Source organism: Rasamsonia emersonii, assembly GCF_000968595.1.
Source record: "Rasamsonia emersonii CBS 393.64 chromosome Unknown ctg1118621759999, whole genome shotgun sequence".
NCBI lineage: Eukaryota > Fungi > Ascomycota > Eurotiomycetes > Eurotiales > Trichocomaceae > Rasamsonia > Rasamsonia emersonii.
In genome coordinates this window covers 1-21,099 of record NW_013563288.1, presented here as the reverse complement: position 1 = coordinate 21,099, position 21,099 = coordinate 1, and the positions used below count along the sequence as shown (strand labels likewise).

The 21,099-nt window shown below is 50.2% G+C and overlaps 6 protein-coding genes across 6 annotated transcripts; 4 read left to right on the top strand and 2 right to left on the bottom strand.

The window, feature by feature from the left end:
- Positions 1-757: 757 nt before the first annotated feature.
- T310_1673 (Acetylxylan esterase) lies at positions 758-1,809 on the top strand (the record flags this gene model as incomplete). Its single annotated transcript, XM_013475444.1, has 3 exons — positions 758-950; positions 1,026-1,282; positions 1,357-1,809. 3 exons carry the CDS (start codon positions 758-760, stop codon positions 1,807-1,809), a joined length of 903 nt encoding a protein of 300 aa, XP_013330898.1.
- A 1,352-nt stretch (positions 1,810-3,161) lies between these two features.
- Positions 3,162-6,228, top strand: T310_1672 (uncharacterized protein; the record flags this gene model as incomplete). Its single annotated transcript, XM_013475443.1, has 3 exons — positions 3,162-5,517; positions 5,577-5,788; positions 5,857-6,228. 3 exons carry the CDS (start codon positions 3,162-3,164, stop codon positions 6,226-6,228), a joined length of 2,940 nt encoding a protein of 979 aa, XP_013330897.1.
- A 313-nt stretch (positions 6,229-6,541) lies between these two features.
- On the top strand, positions 6,542-7,471 carry T310_1671 (Ran-specific GTPase-activating protein 1; the record flags this gene model as incomplete). Its single annotated transcript, XM_013475442.1, has 4 exons — positions 6,542-6,832; positions 6,889-7,147; positions 7,201-7,329; positions 7,386-7,471. 4 exons carry the CDS (start codon positions 6,542-6,544, stop codon positions 7,469-7,471), a joined length of 765 nt encoding a protein of 254 aa, XP_013330896.1.
- Positions 7,472-8,555: 1,084 nt separating this feature from the next.
- Positions 8,556-10,868, top strand: T310_1670 (Transcription initiation factor subunit (TAF30); the record flags this gene model as incomplete). The annotated part of the gene is made up of 11 exons (XM_013475441.1): positions 8,556-8,564; positions 8,670-8,710; positions 8,870-9,024; positions 9,092-9,237; positions 9,308-9,448; positions 9,502-9,622; positions 9,700-9,782; positions 10,168-10,196; positions 10,268-10,306; positions 10,608-10,711; positions 10,837-10,868. 11 exons carry the CDS (start codon positions 8,556-8,558, stop codon positions 10,866-10,868), a joined length of 900 nt encoding a protein of 299 aa, XP_013330895.1.
- Positions 10,869-11,615: 747 nt separating this feature from the next.
- Positions 11,616-12,561, bottom strand: T310_1669 (phosducin; the record flags this gene model as incomplete). Its single annotated transcript, XM_013475440.1, has 3 exons — positions 11,616-11,631; positions 11,681-11,910; positions 11,965-12,561. The coding sequence occupies 3 exons, from the start codon at positions 12,559-12,561 to the stop codon at positions 11,616-11,618; spliced, it is 843 nt and encodes a 280-aa protein (XP_013330894.1).
- A 6,809-nt stretch (positions 12,562-19,370) lies between these two features.
- Positions 19,371-20,906, bottom strand: T310_1668 (G protein complex beta subunit SfaD; the record flags this gene model as incomplete). The annotated part of the gene is made up of 4 exons (XM_013475439.1): positions 19,371-19,727; positions 19,790-19,891; positions 20,003-20,715; positions 20,789-20,906. The coding sequence occupies 4 exons, from the start codon at positions 20,904-20,906 to the stop codon at positions 19,371-19,373; spliced, it is 1,290 nt and encodes a 429-aa protein (XP_013330893.1).
- Positions 20,907-21,099: the final 193 nt, after the last annotated feature.

Sequence of the window (21,099 nt, the reverse complement as noted above, 5' to 3'; positions counted from 1 at the left end):
CCGGAACTTTAATTCTACTTTATCAATTAGCCTAAAATCATTTAGACATATGCTTTTTTTCCCCTCATGCAATGCCTATAACCTTTCCCCGCAGCAAAGCCAAGCACTATCAACAATATCCCCGATTCTCCGCGATAATACATACCAAAAATGAAAACGGCATTTTAGCCAATTGACGATCTACCCTACTAAACGTTAATTGGCTACCTACATAAGTACCTGGCCACATAATTTAGCCAGTCGCTGTAAACTACCTAGGTATACTAGGTACGTCTACCTGGAGTGGAGTGATGGGCTTTTTTTTTCAAGGGGGACATCTGACTAACCTTTAGGTCAACGACCTAGCTAGGCAGTGAGGTACGTTAAGCGGGGAACCGGGTGTAACGCGAATCCGGGGAAGCCTCCGTGGACATGGATATAGCTTGTACAGTACAGCTGTGGAGATATCCCGCATATTTTTTTAAAGATTAATTACAACAGCCGTACATATACGTCTTCATCCGCTCGTCCGGAAGAGCTAGCTAGGTTACATTTCTGCTTTTCCAGTGGGGACTGTCAAATATGTCTTTGGTAGGGGAAAAAAAAAACAAAGCTCTTTCTCTCCCGAGTTCCCTACATATAAGGATGCAGTGCAACCGGCGATCTCTTCCATTCTAAATCACGGCAATTCTCTGCACTTCCCAGGTAGGAAGCATCTCTGACAATTATTTGCCCTTCCTTCTAAGAGAAAGGGAGAGAGAGAACAAAAAAATTCATCATGGCACGCTTTTCAATTCTTTCTGCTATCTATCTCTATATCCTTTTGGTCGGTTCCTGTCTTGCCCAGGTGCCTCGTGGCTCGCTTCAGCAGGTCACCAATTTCGGGTCCAATCCGACCAATGTGGGCATGTACATTTATGTGCCAAACAATCTGGCTGCGAAACCGGGGATAGTCGTGGCCATTCATTACTGTAAGCAGTGTTTCCCAAAAGAGCCTTCCTTCCAATTGTCTGTATAACTAATGTATATCTCCATGATGGTTACAGGCACTGGTTCCGCGCAGGCATACTATTCTGGCACCCCGTACGCACAGTTGGCAGAGCAGTATGGCTTCATCGTCATCTACCCGAGCAGCCCATACAGCGGCACCTGCTGGGATGTCAGCTCGCAGGCAGCCCTCACCCACAACGGCGGTGGAGACAGCAACTCGATTGCCAATATGGTCACCTGGACGATCCAGCAATATAACGCGGACACGAGCAAGGTCTTTGTGACAGGGAGCAGCTCTGGAGCGATGATGACGGTGCGTAACTACTATAGCCCAGCTAGCCAAGTCACTGATTCTCTCTAACTCGATGTCTTTAAAAACTGCTACAGAACGTCATGGCAGCCACCTACCCCGAGCTCTTCGCTGCAGCCACCGTCTACTCGGGCGTTGCGGCAGGATGCTTCGTTTCGTCCACGAACCAGGTCGACGCATGGAACAGCAGCTGCGCCTTGGGCCAGGTCGTCAACACGCCGCAGGTATGGGCCCAGGTGGCCGAAAACATGTACCCGGGCTACAACGGGCCCCGACCCCGGATGCAGATCTACCACGGCAGCGCCGACACGACGCTCTACCCGCAGAACTACTACGAGGAGTGCAAGCAGTGGGCCGGCGTCTTTGGCTACGACTACAACAACCCCCAGCAGGTTGAGCAGAACACGCCCGAGGCCAACTATCAGACCACGATCTGGGGCCCGAACCTGCAGGGGATCTACGCTACGGGAGTTGGCCATACGGTTCCTATCCATGGTCAGCAGGACATGGAGTGGTTTGGGTTTGCGTAGTTGGGGATGTCGTGTCCAATGCAAGCATGCGCATGTACAGAGGAGTTGACTTATTTTGGAAATTTGAATAGCAGTCTCCATGTACACACATACACAGTACATACATACATGTCATCAAGATAAATATTTTAGTTGCGATCAGACCAAGGAACTTTTTTTTGCTCAATAATTGTAGAAAATAAACAAGTGAAAACAATAATTCAAAAGCAATAAATGAACGAAAAATAAATAAGAACTCAGAGAAAATAGTAACCATAGAGAAGGATTGATATACTCGTACACTCGTTCTGCTATCAGTCTTGGCGGAGTGGAACTCGGAGCTGCAACATACGTCATCCGTTGGAGCTAGCCCGATCCAGCGATTACGTACCCACTCGGCCGTTGATATCGTTCCATCAGCTCAGGCAGTTTATCAGGTGATAGTTTCTTAATAATGATTAGCATTCTCAGGTCAGGAGAGCCTCTGCAAGGTACTGTATGCAGCAGAGCAGCTGACAGTAGTCATGGCAGCATCCTCAGGTGACGACTGCTGGACTACCAGGTGTGACAACCACACAAGGAGGTTCGGAGCTAACCCCGTTGGGACAGCGGGAGATTGACGCTGTTATCGCTGGCCCAGAGGACAGATACGTCTCTGCCCATATTGAGAATCTGTCTTGTAAATTGCAGCAGATTAGACTGTAAATTAGAGAGCTATGAACCAGCTGATAAAACGGTCCCATGTCTCATCAGAGCGAGGGCGCTCAGCCGGTCTCGGTCTCTGGAATAAATAGATGCTCGTGGACGGACTACGTTGGCTGCCTGCTGTCCCTGTCATGTGCCCCGCCCAGTTCCGCCCAGCTATCCAGCTCGTATCATGTTGACATCGTCATCCATCACTTGCATCAGCCCGATCCAACTCGGGGCCTGTCCTGCCTGCTGAATTCCGGACTTTTGCTTCGTCCATCACCTGAGATTAAGCAACTCCCAATATAACCAGCTCGCTTGATCCCACCCGAGGCCCTTCACTTGTCCGGACCACCATCCGACCCCCGTCAACTGGGTCCAGGAACGGACCCCCGCCGTCTAGTCATAAGTCATTGGGCACCGGCCATCATCGACCCCTCCGTCGCTCGTGGTGCCTGTTAGGCAGAGAGGACACGACCAAGTACAGTCCACGATTTTCTTCTGCTCCCTGGAATGACATGGCATATTCTTAACCTCTCCTTCTCTCTCCCTTCTAGCTCTCCATATATGCTTGTCGTCCACATCCTCTTGACCTTGCTTGCAACGTGACCGACAGCTAGATCATCGTTGCTTCTGAACCTCCAACCCATTTCCCATGACACTGCCATCTCTCCCAAGAAGACATCATGGCTGACGCTCCAGAGCCAGAAAACTACAGAGGTCCATCTAATCCTGCCATCCCTCCCCGCCTCCGATATCCAACCTTTCCTCCGCTCAGCCAATCTGTAGAGGAGTGGTTGTCACAGTCTCGACCTGCAGAGATGGCAGCCAGCAGTCCCCAGCTGGAACGTCCGTCGAGCTCTTTGAGCGAGAGCTGGGCCACGTTGAGCACCTCCGACATGCACTCAGAGGACGGCACTCGATCTGAGCAGACCGATATAGCCTCCCTGATTGACCAGAACGGCCCTGACGATGTAGCCAGCCTCGATGACCGCGAGAGCAACAGCTATGGCGAGGACAATACGGAGGATGAGGAGGATGAACAAAGTAACGTCTCGGATTCCCAGGAGCTGCCTCAGCCCCTTCTCGCGCGTGATGAGGCCGCCGTAGGCGACAGCAACCTCACCATGAAAGCGGCCTTGCACCATTCCGCAGAGTCTATCGAATTCCTCGAACCGGACAAGTGGCCTGAGGTCGAGCGGGTGGAACTGAAACACACCATCCATATCCTGGACGAGGACGAGGCGTCGGATTTGAAGAGTCGCCTTCCTCTGAGGTTCGATCATAGCCACCTGGCGATTACGGTGCAACAGACGATGACGAAGCAGAGTCTGGACCTGGACAAGCCTTTCCATGTCCTCTATGTAGGGAATCCGGAGTTCCGAAACATCGTCCTGGACAAGATCGGCGACGTCCTGGTCTCCAGTTCGACCGACAGCCTCGGGACCAGCTCTACCGAGTCCTCTCGCTACCATGTCGTTCCGACCTCCTTCGGAGCTGGGGCCACTCCGAATTATGCGGAGCTGCTCCCAATTCACGTCCAGCTGATCGTGGATGAGTGTGTCGAAGCCACCTCGGAGCCGCAAGCATTCAGACCCAGTGCCGTCAGCCTCAAGTTTAAGAACCGGCCATCATGCACATCCACTTGGACTGGGTCCCAATATCACATTACGTCCCCCACGGAGTGGAATCTGCCGGACATAGCTATCTTTTTCGTTTCGGATAAGGATTCGGATCTGGCCGTGCGGACCCGGTCGCTGGCTCATACCTTTATGGAGAGACATGGTATCCCTGTCATGGTCATATCTGAGGAGCCTCTCTGGAAGAAGGCCGCTACGGACTTGATACCCCTGGACTATCAGAGCCTACATATATGCTTGGAATCCCGCCGTCCTCTGACCGGGGAGACTGTGGTCTTGAGAAGATATCCCATCGATCTGAAGACCTTTGAAAGCATCGCCCCCGCACAGCTCAACAGACACCTCGCCTCTCTGTCTGGGGCATATCAAAAGACCCCGTCCAGCGTGACCGCTCAGCGAGAGCCATTAGCACCGCCCGAGACCAAACCATTCTTTGACAGTGAAAAGTATCCAAAATCTGCCATCTTCTCTGCTTACACAGAGCGTGCTCACGAATTGACGCCCATCCTCCGTCTTGTCACGCTTGCGATCGTGTTTGCCGTTGCCATTACTCTCGGCTACACCGCTGTCAAAGCTCTAGCCGCGCTCTTCGTCCAGATTTTTGCACGCTCAACTCTATCGGGTCTCACCTCTACGACCCCTACGGCGGTTGTTCCCTCCACGGAGTTGCTCAGACACACGTCGTTCCCCTTGAAGACTTCGCCTGTGAGCGAGATCCGGCCGCTAAGCCATAAAACCGATGCGCGATCCACTGCAGACGAATTGATGGACCTTTCTCACATTCTTGCGGAACCGCCGGCCAAGGCAGACGTGTTCCAGATCCAGGTCGTTGGGGACTGCCATGTGATCATCAAGCCGCCGTCGACAAAGAAACAGCCGAAATTCAATGTCAGTGTTTCTCGCGGTGAGAAAGCACTTCCTTATGAGCTTTCCAAACTGTTTGATGGCGTCTACACGATGAGGTTGAACCGGGAGGATGCATACGGCCTGTTGAACGTGACCATCACTGTGAACACCAAACCGGCGGTGGAACAGACCCTCGAAGTCGACTTTGGCACGCCTTGGTTGAAGATCGAGAATTGGAAGAAGGCCGCTCAGGCGGTCTCGTCCCAGATTCTGAAGGACTTCAACACTGCTCAGACTGGACTGTCCGAGATATACGGTCGTCTCTCGACGGACCTGCAGATCTGGATGGGGGACGTTGTCCGCAAGTCGCATGCATTGCGACGCGAAGCGGGGTCCTTCAGCCGCGATTCCTTAAAGCGTACGCGTGGGACGAGAGATGTTGTGCTCTCCAGATCGACCGAACTGTCCGAGTTCATCAAGCGCGTCGCACGACAGCAGTTCACGGCCGCTTCCGGCGTATTACGGGAGCATACCAGCGTCTTCCACCAGGGCGCACGTGAGTTTGTGAGCGACGCGTTGAGCTCGATTTCGGCGCAAAGTGTCGAAAGTTTCAAGGACCGGTTCCATCGGCTGAAGAAATCCAAGTACTTAGCTCAGGCGCAGAAGACGGCGCAGCAGTTGACGAGGCCGAAACAGAGTCAGCAAGGTTGCAAGCCGGACCACCACCGGCACAAGGCTCGACGGCACAGATGACGGGGATGATGGGTATGGTTACGGGTATATCTTTCAGGAATGATCTTCGGGTTGCTTGCAAGGGCGGAAATAGGGTTTGTGTTTTGATCTTGGGGTTTCACGGAGGACCAGGCGGGTACTAGGTAGCTACTAATAACTATAGGCGGATTGCGTAGGGATTATTGGGAAACACGGAACTGACCATGTTCTTGACGACGACAGAACGATGTTGTTCTATTATGACCGGAGAGCAGGTTTCATTCCCCTCTTTTGCATTTTGATGGGGGATTTCAAGGGCAACGAACTAGTACTACTGAGGCGAATGTACTTTCTTGTCGAAATTCAAGTAGTAATTTCGTATATTAGTATCGCAGTATTAACTAAGTTGAAGACTCTTCTTCGGTCATGTGTCCTAGATCTGGTATCTCGTGGGGTGTGGCTGCGGAATCACTTGCCAACAAGTAGCCTTTTCCCTGGCGATGAGGGAAACAGAAAATTTCCAGCAGTATTCAGTGACATCTACTGTAGGCCGTAATAGTAAGAACAGGGCGCATGGGTCGAGGCGAGGCCCGGCAGTTAGCGTCGAGAGGCTACTACCAGGCACGCGTGAGTGGAGTTGCCAACAAACCAAACCGAACCAAAACTCCCCCCACCTTTTTTCTTAGGGCGGGCCTGCGGGAAAGCAAAACACTCCTCCTTTTCACAAAAAAATCAACACCGACTCTGACAAACCTTCCTTCGTGATTCTTGTCTTCTTCTTGTCTCTTTCGGACAGACAGAACATTTTATCTGGTTGATTTTATTTCCCTCCTTCGCATCTCCGTAACCACCAAACACAGTTCACCACCATGTCTGACGTGCCTGAGACCAAGACCGACCCCACCTCTACCACTGCTGCGGAGAGCACAGAGGCAACCACCACCTCTGGTGCTGAGAAGCCTGCGGAGACGGCGGCTGAAGAGACCAAGGCCGCGACGGCGACGGAGAAGGCCACTGACGCCGCTGCCGATGCGGCCAAGGCTACCTCCGACAGTGTCTTCTCTATGTTCGGTGGCGGCCCCAAGAAGGAGAAGAAGGAAGAGGAGCCTGAGGAGGAGGAGCCGTCTGGATCTTCCAAGGCCCAGAAGGGCGAGGAAGAGGTGAGTTTGTTGCATTCTGTTGCATGATGGGGCGATGGTCTAACTCGGTTCTTCAGGATGAGGCCCCTGAGTCTCCCGACGTCCACTTCGAGCCTGTCATCCACCTGACCGAGAAGGTCGAGACCAAGACCAACGAGGAACTCGAGGAGCAAGTTTTCAAGATGCGCGCGAAGCTGTTCCGATTTGACCGCGAGACCCGCGAGTGGAAGGAGCGTGGTACTGGTGACGTGAGACTGCTGAAGCACAAGGAGAACCACAAGACCCGTCTGGTGATGCGCCGGGACAAGACCCTCAAGGTCTGCGCCAACCACTACAGTATGTCACTTGCTCCCCTTTACAAGGGAAATGCGAAAGCTGACTCCTCCCAGTTGTGCCTGATATGAAGCTCCAGCCAAACGTTGGCAGTGACCGCAGCTGGGTGTGGAACGCGGCCGCGGATGTTAGCGAGGGTGAGCCTGAGGCCCAGACTCTGGCTATTCGTTTCGCCAACAGCGAGAGTAAGTCTACATCAGAATTTTTTTTCTTGGGCTGTGCTAATTATTTCTTCCTGTAGATGCCAACGCATTCAAGGATGCATTCCTCAAGGCTCAGCAAGAAAACGAGAAGCTTTTCGCCCAGGCCTCCCAGGCCTCCTCATAAACGACTTGCAACGACAAATATATGAGAATGGCGCAGGCTCTCAACACCAAAGTGTTTCGCGCTGCCGGCGCCATCTGGCCCTTCGCGCAGACCTAATCCCCTTCCCCTTGTTCTAGCCCGCTCCGTTTCCCTCCTCTTTTCCATACACACACACCCCCTTCGTTAATACAACACCCTGCTACGGCACGCGAGACGGCAGATATGTTGGACGTTGTTCTCGACACGACGTGGATCCTGTGATGTGATGAGACCTGATGGCAAGGCGGCGCCTGGTAATGATTTCTCGTGGAGTCGACAGGTGTGCTTTGCGCTGGATGATGGATGGACATTTGGCGGTTGTGGTAGATTTATTTTCCTAGAGCGTCACGATCTCCCAAGATATTATTCGAATACATGCACGAAATGCACATATCATGAGTCTGAATTTGAGGACTTGTCGATACGTAGCTAGATTCTTCGTACATAAATCATGTAGTTGCTTTTTACTGCTTGATAATTGCTGTGCATATTCGATATATGCTGCTGAGCTGCTATCCGCCAGATCAACGAGGACTTGTCCTGCAAAAACCAGATTTATGCAGGCACACACTATCGAAATGCAGGTCATAGGGCTGAGGATGGATCCTTTCTAGGTACAGGCCGTACAGAATTGTCGCTGGGGTCCCGCCGATCAGGCGCGCAGAGCTTGGTTTGGAACGTGAAGTTGTGCCGACCCCACCACTGCTCCCAGCCCCAGCCAGTAAGTACTCCGTCGGACTTGGGACCTACTGGCGTCCCAGTAGCACCTCAACTCCGCGCATTGATTTCATGAAATCGCAGCCCTCCACTTCACTTCTACCTTACTTCACCTAACCTCTGTTTTAATTACCACTCACTCACTCACATATTTTGCCCTCTGAGTCAGAACAGACGCGACCCTGTTGGCAAAGCCCCTGCAGAAGCTTTTGCGTTCTGCTCCTCTTTGAGTTGAGGACGCGGTTACTGTGAGGGCAGGGGAGACGCACCAACAGAAAAGCAAGAAAGTTTTACTACTACTGCTGCTGTGCGGGGAAGAAGTCGTCTCCACCTATCCCTATCTGCCAAAATGCCTGACGTGAGTGGTCTCTGTTAAGTGTCGTGAGGAGCGGCTTCGTGTCGCTCGCGCGACTGGTGCTTGTTATATTATGAGATGCTGACCCATGTCTGCTCGTGAATACAGGTTAAGAGAACAATCAAGTTGATTACGGAGCAGCACATCCTGTATGTCTTTGTCAACTTGTCGACGATGGCCTGCCCTTTCCCTGTCCTTCTCCCCTCTCTTGCACTCCTCTACTGCGCTGGTCCGCGAGTTGTGCGCATATGTTCCTGGCAGATTCTTTCAAGTCAATTGAGCCCATGCTAATCAAATGAATTCTGCAGCGAGGGCAAGGACTCTGGTGTAGAAGGCTTTCCGCTTCGACGATGGTCGATCGAGATCTACCTGCTGAACGAGCATGGAGAGCAAGTGCCGGCCAACCTGTTTGACAAGGTCACGTACAAGCTACATCCGAGTTTTGGCGACCGCGCCATTCAGTGTATGTCCTTCTTCTTTCATTATTCAAGTCCCGCGCATGGACTGACGTTGGGATTTTGCTGTCACAGCTTTCAAGAACCCTCCCTTCCGGATCGAAGAGGAGGGATGGGGTGAGTTCGACATGACGATCAGCCTCCTCGCTCCGGACAAGGAACACAACATCACGCACGACCTGAACTTTCAGCAGACTCGGTACGAGTCGAGACATGTCATTGTAAGTGATGTCCTGGCTGAGAAAACAGCGGGGGAAAGAGCTTTACAGCTTTACTCATACTGGTAATTAGAACTTCAAAAACCCCAAACCCGCCTTGTTAGCCGCCCTTCGAGAATCGGGTCCGGTGCCAGGAGATGAGAACGGCGTCAAGACGAAACGCACTGCAACAGGGGAAGAGAGCGTCAAGAAGAAAAAGCGAGTAGAGAAGAATGTAAGTTGGCTATTTTGCAAGCGTCAGTGCTAGGTCAATGCTAACCCTGGCAGGTGGACATGGACAAGCTGGCAGACGGCCTTCAGAAGCTGGGTGAGGATGATCTGCTGCAGGTGGTGCAGATGGTGCACGACAACAAAGCACCAGACTCGTATACCAAGAATGATGTCGAACGTAAGTGCACACCTTACCTAGTAAAGCAGACAGTCAAACTAGGGCAATCAAGCTAACTGGTCTATGCATATATATAGAGGGAGAATTCCATGTCGACCTGTACACTCTCCCGGACAATCTCATCAAGATGCTCTGGGACTTTGTGCAGGAGAAGGGTGTCGTATGAACAGACATTTTGGGGGGAAGTTAAGACCAAAAAAATTATTAATAAAAAAGAGGAAAACACACAAAACACACTCCATTTGGATCACCCAATTTATGCCCCTCTTCTTTTTTCTAGTTTCCTTTTTTTTTGGTGCCTCTCATCTTACTTACTTTTGCCTTGTCTTGCCTCGTCTTGTTAATGTATGAAAAGGAGGAAAGGAAAGGAAAGAAGCAAGCATGCAAGCACTAAATGAAAGAAATGAAAGAAATGGACGAAATGAAATGAAAAAAAAATTAAAAAGAAGAGAAGACATGAATACCACCATTTATACATCCATTTATGCGTCTATACCTGGCTGGCTACCTAAGCTACCTACCTACCTAGTTAATTAGGTCAATAGATAAAGATTAAAAAAAGATTGATAATCAGGTATGTACAATCACAGTCATAGATGACTAGTCAGTCACGTGCTGTATTATTATCATCATTCATGGTTGTAGTTGTGGCTATGATGATAGTGATAAGACTACAGTACTACAGTAAGTAAGTGATATCTGAAAGAAGTACAAGCACAAGTTTGATATATATATACATCTACATCTATATCGACATATATGAAGGGGAGATAATAGTGAGGAGGAGAATGTCTATCTACCGAATTTTTTTTTATAAAAAAAGGCAAAAAAAAAAGGAAGAGAAAAAGGAAAAACGAACAAAAATTTTTCGCTCTCTCTGTCTCCCTGCCTGATTTTCTTCTTTAATTAAAGAGATCTATCAGATATCTGTTTTGTCCAGCTATTTTTTTTGTTTTCGTTTTTGAATACTCACTCTAGTAATTAGTACAGTCGTTACGAGCTCGTTAGTTAATAGGTTGAACAAAAAGAACAGAAGGAAAGAATCGTATGTAATTTGTAAAGAATTATGGTATGTCTGTCTGTATGTATGTATGTATTCTACATTTATGTACTGTACTGAATATGCAGAGAGCAAGATTATCATCTTCTTGTCTGGTCTTGTCTTGGTTCATGTGATAAAAAAAATTATTGTATTGTAGCATTGTATTGTACAGATGAGCCTCCCGAAAACAAAAGAAATAATTAAAATGATATGATCGAGTCTGGACTCCAGAGCCATAGCCATTGCCTTAGCCTTAGCCAACCAGCTCGTGCTTCTTTCTTGTCACCTGCAAGCCAGTTGCAGGAAAGGAAAGATGAAGATGGTTTGTTTGTCTTGGCCTTGCCTGGCTTGGCTGGGTCAGTCATCGAAGTGAGGTAATTATTAAAGGGATAAAATGTAAAAAATAAATGAAGGAAAAAAAAAGACATGACAGGTAAGTCAACAAGACACAAACGACACATAAAACAACTCGAAACAAGTACAGTGTGGGGATATCTCAAACAACGAAGACAGCATAACAAAGCAAATCAAACAGAGCATAGCAGACATGTAATCAATCAATCAGTCAGTCAGTCAGTAATCAATGAAATGAGACGGAGATAGTAGTCCCTCGGCATAAACAACCAGTCCAAACCAATCGATCAGATTCTATCCAATCGGTGCTTTTTGTTTCAGGCTCCTTTTTCCCCTTTCGTTTCCAATACAAACGCACGCAAGTCGTAGAGTAAGTAAGACCCTTGTCTAACCAAACCGAACCCAACCAAACCAAACAAATCAAAGGAAAATCGGTATCCAATTGCGCCAGCGCCAGCGCTCTGCAGACTGATATCATCCGTGGTCTATTTAATGATGATGTTGCGTTGTTGATCAAAACCGGTGTATGCAACACAATTAGAGAATGGTAGGAAAAGAGAAATGCGTTCAGAAGATGCCAGACGACACCAGACGCCATCAGAAGACGCCGTGACTAGAACAAAGTCAGATATCAAGTCACTTGCAGACAGAACTACACATACCGCTGCAACAGATCCTCAATGCTGGTCGCGTCGATCTCGCTCCCCCGAGGCAGCTGTCTGGGGATGTCCACAATCGTGGCAAAGACCTCGCCGCCCTTGTACGCCAGCAGAGCCGGCGCATCGATGTGGTCCATCTCGGCGATCTCATGGTGCAGCTTGACGAACCGCGTCGTATTCTGCTTCTGCGCAATCTCAATCAGGGAGTCCTCGACCTGGGCGCTGAGGGCTGACTGCATAGACAGTTAGCGTCAATAGCTCTTGCAACCGACAATGTCAGCACGAACCTCGGGATCATAGATGCAAACGACCACCACCGTATCTGATGGGGCCCGCTCAATCGCGTTCAGGTACCCTGTCCCATCAACCCTATCGACCCTTCCATACACCCTCTTGCTCGGGTTGGGGCGGTTCTGGCGCTGCTGCAGCTCCTGGAGCCGCGTCTCGCGCCACCGACGCATGAATTCCTCCTCATCAACGTCATTGTCAGCGCTGTCCTTGTGCGGCCGCGAGTCGGCCTTGGACGTCTTTGAGTACGAGTCCAGACCCGCGACGCTGAGCAGGGTGCGACGGAACGAGCGCTTCCGGGCCCGTTCGAAGGACTGCGCGTCGGCAATGACACCCTTGGGGCCGGTGTTGGCCTCGAAGACGGTGGAAGGGACGGTGTAGGCGGTTCGGGAGACCATCTTGTTAGATTTGGTATGATAGGTGTTGTCCTCGTCGTCCGAGTCGTCGTCAGAGTGGGCGTAGTGGTCGTTCTGGCCGTCGTCGGCGTCAGAGTGGGAAGACGACTCGTCGGAGTTGTCGCGGTCTTCTGGATGACCGCGAAGTTTCTCTTTGTAGTTGAAGAGGCGATCGAATTCCTCCTGAGCAGCGGTGGACATGGTGGAAGAAGAGAAAAGTGTCAAATGGGGGGACGGGCGCGACCTATTTTATAGGGAGTGAAGAGGGCAATCAGTCACACGGATGAAGCACCCAGTCAGAGGCGGTCAATGACGACAAGAACAGAACCCCAGTTCGGACCCCGGGTCTGTGCGACGGAGACTGGCACGGTGTTTCAGGCCTTTCAGCTGATGTGGTTGATTGTGGGCAACGAAAAAAAAAAGTGGTGCCGTGGGAGTTAGCGAGGATGAAGGAAATGGGAGGTGGGCGGCGGATCTCGTCGCTGAGCCAAGTCGCTAGCAACGCTAACAGCGCGCGTGAGCCAGTGATGTCCGGCGACAACGAGGCTTAGCGCTGAGGTGATCGGCAGGATCCTTGAGCTGCGAGTTAAGAAAGTGGCCAGCTTGCTTGTGCGCTTGATTCGCCGACGTTGCATCCACGGTCTCCCAGATTGATCCCCCAGCAAGACACCTGTATCTTTTTTCTGATCGCAGGCGGATTCCTACAGAGTACTGAGGACAACATGCGGGATCAAACCCTACTGGGATCGGGCTAAATTGCACTGCGCCTCCACCACGGAAGATTATGCAGGAGAGGCCCGGACGGCAAGTGGGCGAGCACGAATGCCGTCCTCTTTGTCAAGCCACGAGGGCAGCCCCTGAGAGCGCGGAGACAGCCAATGGCCGGCAGCACAGTCGGCTGGCCGTTTCACAATGAGCGATCGCCCCGCCAGCGCAGAGCAGCCCCTGCCGCAACCAGCCAGGATCGCCCCATGGAGGTGAAACGGTCTAGAAGCCCTACAGAACATTCTTCCACAGTCACCTGCAGCTGCAGCATGCAGATTGGCTCCGCTCCGATCCAGAGCATCGAAGTACTCCGTACGCCGTATCAACAAACAAATCACCAGCAGCCATGCGATCAGGAAGTGCATATACGAGTGTCGCCCTGTGCTAGTGCATACACTATACTCTCTCCGTCACCATTTTTCTACAGATCAGATCCATCCCAAAGAGCATCACCCCTCTGCATGAGAAGACCACGCAGCAGCATCTGCTATCTGCAATGGGGCTTCCGCTTGGGGCATCGATATTAATAGAGCGGCAGCCTGCGTGAGTTTCAGGCGTGTTTCAACTGTCGCGGTGGGCCTTCCTCCGTACTCCGAAACCACAATCGATCCCGGAGGAAATGATCGGCCGAGCCCCAACCAGAATACCAGATGGGAATAGGCACTGGGAATCGGCGCTAGCCGTTTAAGGTTCTATTATCCAACATTTCTCTCCCAGAATAATTAAGGTTTTCTCCCTGCCCATCCCAATCTCGCCGGAGAGCTGATCCGAATCTCGGTCCCCAGCAGGAACACTATGAACCTTGCTGTCAAACTTTTTTTTTCTGGGAGCGCCATCGGTGCAGAGGCTAAGCCCAACATTCCCAATTCCAAATCGTCTACGGTGTAAGCCTCACTAAGCTTAGTGCCTGGCTTGCACCCTACGCCGGCCTGGACTAGGCAGGCAACTACTCCGTCCGGAGTCTCCGTAAGTACGACTCCGTGGTCAGTGGACACTTAACCTATTTCAGACTAATATCAGACTGCTCGGCTGACTGGCTACTCATTATAGGAAGGCCACCACGTCAGCATGTCATGTGGACGGTGCTGGATATGGCGTACAGATCGTGGCCAACAGTCTGGCATGCAAGTGATGGATTAATTTGTTGATGAATTGTCCTCCCGGTGGGTTCTGCTCCATGGCACGAGGATCCGGTGGATACCGTCAGAACCATGGACAGAGCATGTCAGAAGTGTTGTCTCGCGTCTTTGGTGCCATTATTCTCATTTCCTGCCAAGGACAATTAGTCATGGATCTCCCTCTAGGTGAGAGTACCTCTGTACAATGAACTTCCTGTATCAATTGCATGCACGCATACTGTCGACTCAGCAGTAGAGAAAGCAAGCTTCACCCACAATTCTATATTCCCTTGCTCGTTCGCATGCTGATGCTATCAGAGACCCCGCGCTCATGCTGTCTTGTCTTATCTTCGATGGAGTCTTGGTCTCGATTCGATTCCAAGCACAGTACTCCGTACGCCGGTACAGTACGCCGGTACAGTACGGAGTCAGTGGGTCGTAGTAGATTAAGGAGCTCAAAATGACATCACGCGATATGACGATAACAACCCCTCCCTATATTGATACAATTATAAGTGGCCCATTTGCCGAACCCGGCTGTGCTGAACGCACTTACCGAGGTATGCGCTGTATAGGATGCTAGCATGACTTCGCAATCTTGGCGGACGGAGTCAACAATGGTCATGACTCATGATAACCAAACAATCAATCAGTCAAGCATCAGCTACTTAGTGTTATCTGCACGTGGCGGTGAAGGGTGCCGGTGAGCAGGGTCGGAGTAGGTTTAAGTTGACCTGTTGTTGGACGATTCTTGATCCTAGTTGGTCAGTCTATACGAGGCAATCCGGCATGATCGGATCGATCTGCTGCAAACTCAAGAATCAAGCCACGTCCCCTCGAGCGGCTGAACATTTCGGCAGTCAGACATACATGCCTAGTCCCTCCGCATGGCCTTCCAGAAGAGTCACTCTCACCAATCAATCAAGACCACGCAGTTGAAACATGAAGACATCTGGGATATCCCTGTCTAGTCTGCCTGTCATGCGTAAAATTTTGGAGTATTGGGTCATCTGACTGATGGCAGATGCGGGGCGATGCGCCATATAATACCTGTCAATATGCCTTTAGGCCTCCATTGGCTTCGTTGGCGCTGAGTACTATGTATAGATGAAACTGAAAAGGCAAGTCTGAAACACGACATCCCTAGGCGTGTCTGATAAGCATAACCAAAGTAGACGCTTGCTAATATCAACGTCATTGTCTGGAATCGAGCTCGGACAGCTTGGGGCCCTACAGCCGGTGAAGACGAAATGCTGTTACCTACACGTACGGAGTAGTGCTCCCCGCTTGTGTATCTTCTTCACCCATGACTGTATGTTGCCGAATGACCGCCGCAAGTCGATATTCGGCTCCTGTAGCAGAGGCTGCGGGGCTACATTCGCGTTCAGATATGCTATTGATGCACAATTGGACGCAGCCATCACATCGAGTCCAGACGTCAGCAGTCGCAGGGAGTATTATTTTTCAAATCCCCTATGTACATCCAATGTCTGCCAGTCATGGATGGAAACGGGGAACTGTCTGACCTGCATATTGCTCTGAGTTGCAAAGGTTGGGGGCAATGGTATGCCTATGTTGAGGGCACGAAACAGAAAACCAAAAGGAAGCAACTTTTGGCCTGGCTTACTCAAAAGCCCATATCCAACAATGATGGTGATGGATTCGACCTAGGAGTTGGACTTCTGGCTTACGCTGTCAGAATGGGCCTAGTCAATTGTCGCCTGTATAAGACTGCTACGACCGAAGTTGGCATATAAGCTCAAACAGGATGTGTTGCGGATGTTAGGTGATTACCTTTTCCATACTAGTGTTGTCCTCACATGACCAGCCAAAGTAATGCTATATATAGAGTAGTACAGCCCATAAAGGCCATATAGCCAATTAAGTATTCTTCTCCTTTTTATTAGGTTATATACCCTATATCCCCTAAGGGCTAATAACATCTCCAAGTCATTAAATATAGGGCTAAAAAGCCTAGATTATTGTCACATGGCAGTACTTCACCGCCTCCACATACCTCCTGTATCTAACTAGCGGGTAGTCTAGAGAGTAATCTCAACATCATCTTCTTCCGCATAGACGTCTTCTCTCTCACAAATTGGTAGCAACGCGTGGAAGAGAGACTCCAGGATGCAATTACGCTGTCAAAGGCTGAACTTTGTACTGCAATTGACCTTTGAAATGTGCAACGACAGACCTTATACACTTGTGAAGAAGGTCGTCCCATGCTAATTGTGGACCAGCACTTTCAAGATATACAGAACAACATTATGAATACTGGCCAAAGTTTTTATTTTATGAATCTCCCCTTTTGCTGGTTTCTTGATGCAATGGTGTTACTACTATTCAATATGACATGACCACCCCCTATGCCCTAATACTATTGAACAGGTAGAAACTGTTACGAACCAACAGAACGAAGCGCTGTCCAACACAGCAACACAGGATGAAACACTACCCCGCAAGATTGACAGAATTAGGCATACAAGGTCACGTGACTTAGGAAGGTCCATTGATAAGATAAGCAGAGGAGTCCAACAAGGACCGTGGAAGGGAGGTCCAGTATGGACCACGAGAAGAAGGTCCAACAGGGACCGACGGAAGGAAGGAGATGGAGGACCAAACAGAAGTTATAAAAGAAAGCTCAATCTCATGTATCTAGTCTCTCCTTACTCGCGCTCAATTCAATCCATTCAACCTGAGTTACTAAGATACTTACTTTGGGGTCAGTAAGACTTCTTACTACTAGTGGTATACTTCGGTATAGCTCTAGTAGGCGTTGCCTCTGACCTAGTCGTTATCGTTCTTGTTCACCTGAAGCACCCCTATCGTGTATCTTTGCGAGACCCCATTATATCGCGAGAAGTCGTTCGAGGAAGAGCCCTTCGCCAGGTAGGCCGTTGTCTCAAGGACAAGAGACCCGGATCAGTTAGATCGTCGCGTGCTCGTGAACGACATAGAGTCAGGAAGACTCCTTGATCCTTCCCTAACCACCATCGTTAAGTATCGACGACTACGGTTGGACCCAGCGCGTAACAGAAACTTAGCCATCTGCTGATGGTACCTATTGGTATTGCTCCTGATAATGCTCCACCGAAATCGTATAAGCATGTAATGAAGCAATAGGCAGGTACAGAGGTATTTTTGCAGGTCTGTGAAGACCTTTCAGATCCCCTGAACCCTCAGGTAATATATTTGATTGTCGACAGCACCGGTGCCAGGCTCAAATCCACCATGATCTGGCAATATACTGGGGATACCAAGTACAAGCGCCTTGCACAGGAAGCATTCGAGCGTTTTCTGAGGCCACTATCACATACAGCAACAAGTTTGAAACGCGCATGAGACGATAGGGCCGCCAACAGCGCAAATGGGAGTTATGTAGACCTATAAGAGGCTATATATAATTATAAATAGAAATAACCCAAAATTGACCAAATTTAAGTTAAAATAGTACCTAGGGGATCTAGTAAAGGAAAATAGCATATAAGGGACCCTATAGGCCTCCTCCCCTATACTTATAGGACCTTAAGATAAGGTAATCTCTTGTTAAACTGGCCGCGTGGACTGGAAATTCCCTGGGAAATTCTTGGCATTTTTGGGAAGGAAAGGAAATCCTTTTAGATTTCCATTTTCCTAGGGAATTTCCACTTTCCCATAGGAAATGCCAAGAAATTTCCACTTTTCTCTGGGAAATCCCTGGGAATTTCCAATTTCCATATGGATTTCCAGAGACCTCCCCCGGGATCCCTGGGATTTCCCAACGGCCAGCCTACAGGTGAAGATAGGCTGAGTATAAATAAGCTTAGGTGAGCAAATCACCTTTCACTGGGTGATCTGATCACCTGACTCACCCAGCTCACCCGCTTAAAGCGGCGATGTCCAAGTGAGGAAGGGAAGAGCTGCTCGCAGATTTTTATACGATATTTTGACCTACCTAGGTAGTAGGTAATCTGGAAAGCAAGTAGGGGAGCCGCGCGACTGAACCAACCAGATGACATCGAGCAAGCCAGCTAAGAACAAGAAAAACCAGCAAGCCACATCATCATCATCCCTTACGTCACGTGTCCTGTCATCTATGCTTAATACGAACTTGAAGACACATACCCGACAACGCTCCCCTCTTATCTCGTGCGGGGAAGATATGATGCCTTTTCCCGTGTCCAGAAGCTTCGTCCAGAAACTTCGCCTCAACTGTGTATCTAGAGAATAGTAACAAGGATATAGAACAAAAGGAATTGTGAATTCTGCAGTCCATCGAGTGGCCTGCACGCTAAATCCCGGTTGGTGGTCTCATGTCAAGAATATCATAGAAAAGAAATAAAAAACCGAGAGACAAGCTGAAAGAAAAAAGAATAGAGGGAATCCGTTGCCAGTCCCGGTCATTGACTAATTTCATTGGGAATCCAAAGGTACAGGCAAAGAATGCAAAAGTAACAGGTAGAAGAAACAATCCCATATGTGCAACCCCAAAACTGACGTGATCAAGGGCTGGCGCGAGGATTCAAAAGGGGGAGAAAAAGTTAAAAGGAAAAAAAAAGTTAAAAGGGGGAAAAAGCTCCAAGAGAACGCACACTACCGGGAATAGCTCGATTAAAACACAAACAGAGGGCATACAGACAATAGCATCATGGCCTGACCGGAAACAAATCCTCCCTTTCCACCACCCAAGGGCACAAAAGAGGTAGAAAAAGATCACAAAAAGGTACATGCGGCAAACGGTGTATAGGAGGTACAAACAAAAAGGAAATTTCGCTGCAAAAAGACGGAAGGAGATGGCCAAAAAAAAAGGAACAAGAAGGGTAAGAAAAAACAGATCCAAGGAAACAACAAGCACATAGCATGGCAACAGCTTCAGGAAAATGGCTCCAGTGGCTTCCCCTCTACAGCACTTGCTGGGCACACTGATCCAAATGTCCTGCTTTCCAGACTGTACCGTATCACGATATCCAGAAAGACACTGTATCCTCTCGTCTCTCTCGTGCTCGTGTCGTTTTCGAAGCAGGGCCGACCGGGACAAAAAAAAAAAAGGAATTGTGTTCAACCACCAAGACTGTGCAACCAAACATTTTTATCTGTTTTCGCAGCGGAACTCATACCCTCGCGGTGCTGAAGACGTGGGGGATATTAAACGGCGGGAAGGGCGACCAAGCATCCGAAGTCAATATAGGAAATATCGTACAAAAGGACAGACATATTGCTTTTGTGTTCAACCTTACATCCCTCGATACAAGAGGGAAGGATAGACATAGATATGTATATTGCGGCTTTACCAGGCCCAAACCTTGAGCTGCACGGAAGAAAAAAAAAGAAAGTCTTAGTAGCTGCACATCTTGAGGCGGGATGGTGGAAGTCATCACTTACCAAAGAGTCCCAAGAACCGGTACACAGACTGATACCGTCATTGCTGACGCCCAGACAGCTGACACGGTTCTCATGCCCACTCAGGGAGCCAACCTTGTCTCCACGGAGGACATCCCAGACCTAAGAGAAATTGGATCAGTGCGCCGCCTTAACGAGTGGGATATGACGCGAAGGTGGCTTACCTTGCATTCAAAGTCATCGTAGCCCGCGAATAACAGTCGTCCCGAGACAGAGAATGCGACGGAGGTAATACCGCACAACACTTGGTCGCTCTGCGAATTCAACTGGTGTCAGTTACTGTCAGCACACTTGGAGACTGGGTGGATATCAAAGAACGAAGGGAAACAAGCAAATAGCCGCGAGAGACCGAAGAGCAAATTTAATGATAAACGTACTTGGTAGGTGTTGAGCTCGCGGTCGGCGCGAATGTCGAACAGACGGCACGACGTGTCATCCGAGCCCGTACCGAAGGCGTTGCCATCGGGGAAGAACTGGATGGCGTTGATATCGGACTCGTGGCCGGCAAAGGTCTGAACGGCCTTTCCGGTCCGGATATCCCACAGCTTGGCGAAGGCGTCGCAGGCACCCGAGACAAAGACGTTCTGGTTAGTCGGGTTGATGCTGATGGACATGACATCGCCCAGGTGGTCGGCGAACTCGGTCACTTTGGAGCCCGACTCGATATCCCACAGCATGCAGGTCATGTCACCGGAGGAAGTGATGATGCGACGGTCGTTGATGAAGCGGCAGCACGACAGGTAACCCGAGTGACCGGACAGTTCGCGGGCAACACGGGTGGGACCCTCACGGGCAGAGAGGTTGTAGATGGAGCAAATGTTGTCGAGACCACCGCAGGCGACGTAGTTGCCGCTGGGGGCGTAGGCGCAGGTCATGACCCAGGATGATCGCAGCGGAATCGCGTGGACTTTGTTGGTCGTGTAGGCATCCCAGATGATGAGCTTTCCATCTTGCGAGGCGGAAACCAGATGTCGTCGGTCGGTCGACCAGTGCATGGCGTAGATCTTGGCCAGGTGGCCCTTCAACGTCCGTCGCGGCCTCATCCCGATCCGGGGAAGAGGATCCGTGTTGTTCATGGCCACCTGCTGCACTGCAGGCAGGGAGAAAAGAACAGGGTCAGCATACGGACAGCTGGTCCGACGGTCATGTCGAAGAGCGCTTACAGGTCGTATCTGCCAGTTCATCCTTCCGGCGCTTGATCTTATCCTTCAATCCCTCAGCCTCGCGCCGGGCCGCGGCGATCTTGGCCTGCATCTGCTCGCTGCTGATATCGGCCGCCATCTTGCAGGACGGATTCCACTACCGAGGAAGACGGTCAATTGGAAGGAAAGTGGATGGCGGAAGGCGAGAAAGTCGCAGGAGACAAAGACGGAGGCGGAAGAGACGACGAGAAGGACGAGGGTGGAGTTGGGACGTGCGGAAGCGACCGAGCGAGGACAGGCACCGAGAGATCAGGATTAGTTGGGGGGGGGGG